We start from the raw sequence: 2123 nt of genomic DNA, 5'->3' as shown, positions 1-2123 counted from the left end.
TGTCCCAATGGTGTCACTACCATGCAACGATTAGAGTTATTTGACATCATCAAAGAAAGTTTGCAACAAAAGAGATATATAATTGTGTTAGATGATGTTTGGCAAGTAGACTTGTGTAATGATATTAGTTGTGCTTTTGTTGATAGCAACAATGGAAGTAGACTAATTATTACCACTAGAATGCATGAAGTAGCAAGGATAGCAAATGAAGAACATATCATGAAGCTGCAACAACTTAATGAAAAAGATGCATGGATTTTGTTTTGCAAGAAGGCATTTCGAAGAGAGAACAATAAAGATTGTCCAAAAGAGCTTGAGGATTACACTGGTAGGATTTTGAACAAATGTCAAGGCTCACCATTAGCTATTGTAGCAATTGGCAGTTTATTATCATTCAAGGAAAAGAGTGAAACTGAATGGAAGAAAGCCTATGATAACCTTCAATGGGAGTTTGAAAACAACCCTGCGCTAGATAAAGTGAAGAATATTCTCAACCTGAGCTTCAATGATTTGCCTTACTATCTAAAGAATTGTTTTGTATATTGTAGCATCTTCCCTGAAGATTATCTAATAAAGAGGAAGAAACTAATCCGATTGTGGGTCGCTGAAGGATTTGTGGAGGCAAAGAGCAGTAACAGATCAATGGAAGAGGAGGCTGAAGACTATCTTGCTGAACTTGTGGATCGGTCCATGCTTCAGGTGGTTAACAGAAATGCATTTGGGAGACTTCAGACTTTCAAAATGCATGACGTTGTAAGAGAGGTAACACAAGAAATATCTAGAAAGGCAAAATTTAGCATGATTCTTGATGGTTCACAATCAGGTTTGGACTATCAAACTCGCCGCCTTTCCATCCAAACAACTGATGAATCCCTTGATTTAGATAAGAGCCTGAGCCTTTCACAACTTCGCTCTTTGGTTATGCTCTCAACTTGCAATTCTAGTTCAGATTCCCTAAGTGCAATCTTAATTAGTTTCAAAATGTTGAGGGTGTTGGAGCTGGAATTTCAGCCAATCTCCAACTTACCAAATGAAATTTCAGCCTTGTTTAACCTTCACTATTTGGGTTTGAGGGGTACAAAAGTGGAAAATCTTCCCAACAATATCCAAAAGCTCCAGAGTTTGGAAACACTTGACCTCCGTTGTTCCAATATAGTGAAGCTCCCACGTGGTGTGACACAATTGAAGCAACTTCGTCACCTATTTATGTTTGCACGTGAAATTGAATTTGGGGGATCAACTGTAGTTGGATGTGTTCCAACTCTCAAAGGGGCACGGCAGTGGAAGAACCTACAAACCCTCAGACAAGTTAAAGCAAACAAGAGCCTTGTACAACAATTGGAAGACATGAAAGAGCTCCGAACATTGGCAGTTACAGAGGTGGAATATGCCCATTGTCCTCAGCTTTGCACCTCATTGACTAAGCTGACTAAACTTCATAGTTTATGCTTGTCTGCAAGGAGCGAAGAACAGCTCAACTTTGAAATATTAAATTCTCCACCTCCTCCACTTCAGAAGTTGACATTGTCGGGTAGATTATTTGAAGGGAAAATGCCTAAATTTATTTGCTCTTGTGAAGAACTTACATATGTGCAACTGATGTCGTCACATTTAATCGAAGATCCACTTCCTTCACTCGGACAATTGCATAAACTAGTGGAGTTAACATTGTGGGAAGATTCATATGACGGACAAAAACTGCACTTTAGAACAGGTTGGTTCCTTAATCTTAAGGTACTTTACTTGGAGACTTTGAGGAACTTAAATAACATTGTGATAGAGGAAGGTGCCATGCCAAATTTACTTAAGCTAATAATGAGTAGTCTTGGAGAATTAAGAATGATCCCTCCTGGTATCGAGTTTCTCACCAATCTCCAAAGTCTCGAACTATGTGCCCTACCTGAGGAGCTAGTGGAAAAATTAAGAAATGACGATGACAACGAAGTCCTACAAAGAATTGGAGGTACTCGAAATGTTGTTGTTGATTCAATAAGCAATTAAAATATGTTTTTTTTTTATATATATTTGTTCATGTATAAAATAGCCCTAAAGGGAATCAGCCAGAATTTGAAAGAAAATATTTATTGAGTCTTGTACTATGTATATATTTTGTAATATTATAA

The 2123-nt window shown here is 37.7% G+C and overlaps 1 protein-coding gene across 1 annotated transcript; it reads left to right on the top strand.

Moving 5' to 3' along the window:
• The first annotated feature begins 15 nt into the window (after positions 1 to 15).
• Positions 16 to 2123, top strand: LOC122037735 (disease resistance protein RPM1-like). The gene has a single exon (XM_042597179.1). The coding sequence runs from the start codon at positions 22 to 24 to the stop codon at positions 1999 to 2001; it is 1980 nt and encodes a 659-aa protein (XP_042453113.1). The 5' UTR covers positions 16 to 21; the 3' UTR covers positions 2002 to 2123.

This window comes from Zingiber officinale, unplaced genomic scaffold (genome assembly GCF_018446385.1).
Source record: "Zingiber officinale cultivar Zhangliang unplaced genomic scaffold, Zo_v1.1 ctg73, whole genome shotgun sequence".
Lineage (NCBI taxonomy): Eukaryota > Viridiplantae > Streptophyta > Magnoliopsida > Zingiberales > Zingiberaceae > Zingiber > Zingiber officinale.
The sequence above is the reverse complement of the archived record's forward strand: the minus strand, read 5'-3'. Positions and strand labels throughout refer to the sequence as shown.

What these genes read in the sequence shown, in the direction of transcription:
- LOC122037735 (XM_042597179.1), top strand. Translation starts at nt 22, where the DNA reads ATGCAACGATTAGAGTTATTTGACATCATCAAAGAAAGTTTGCAACAA.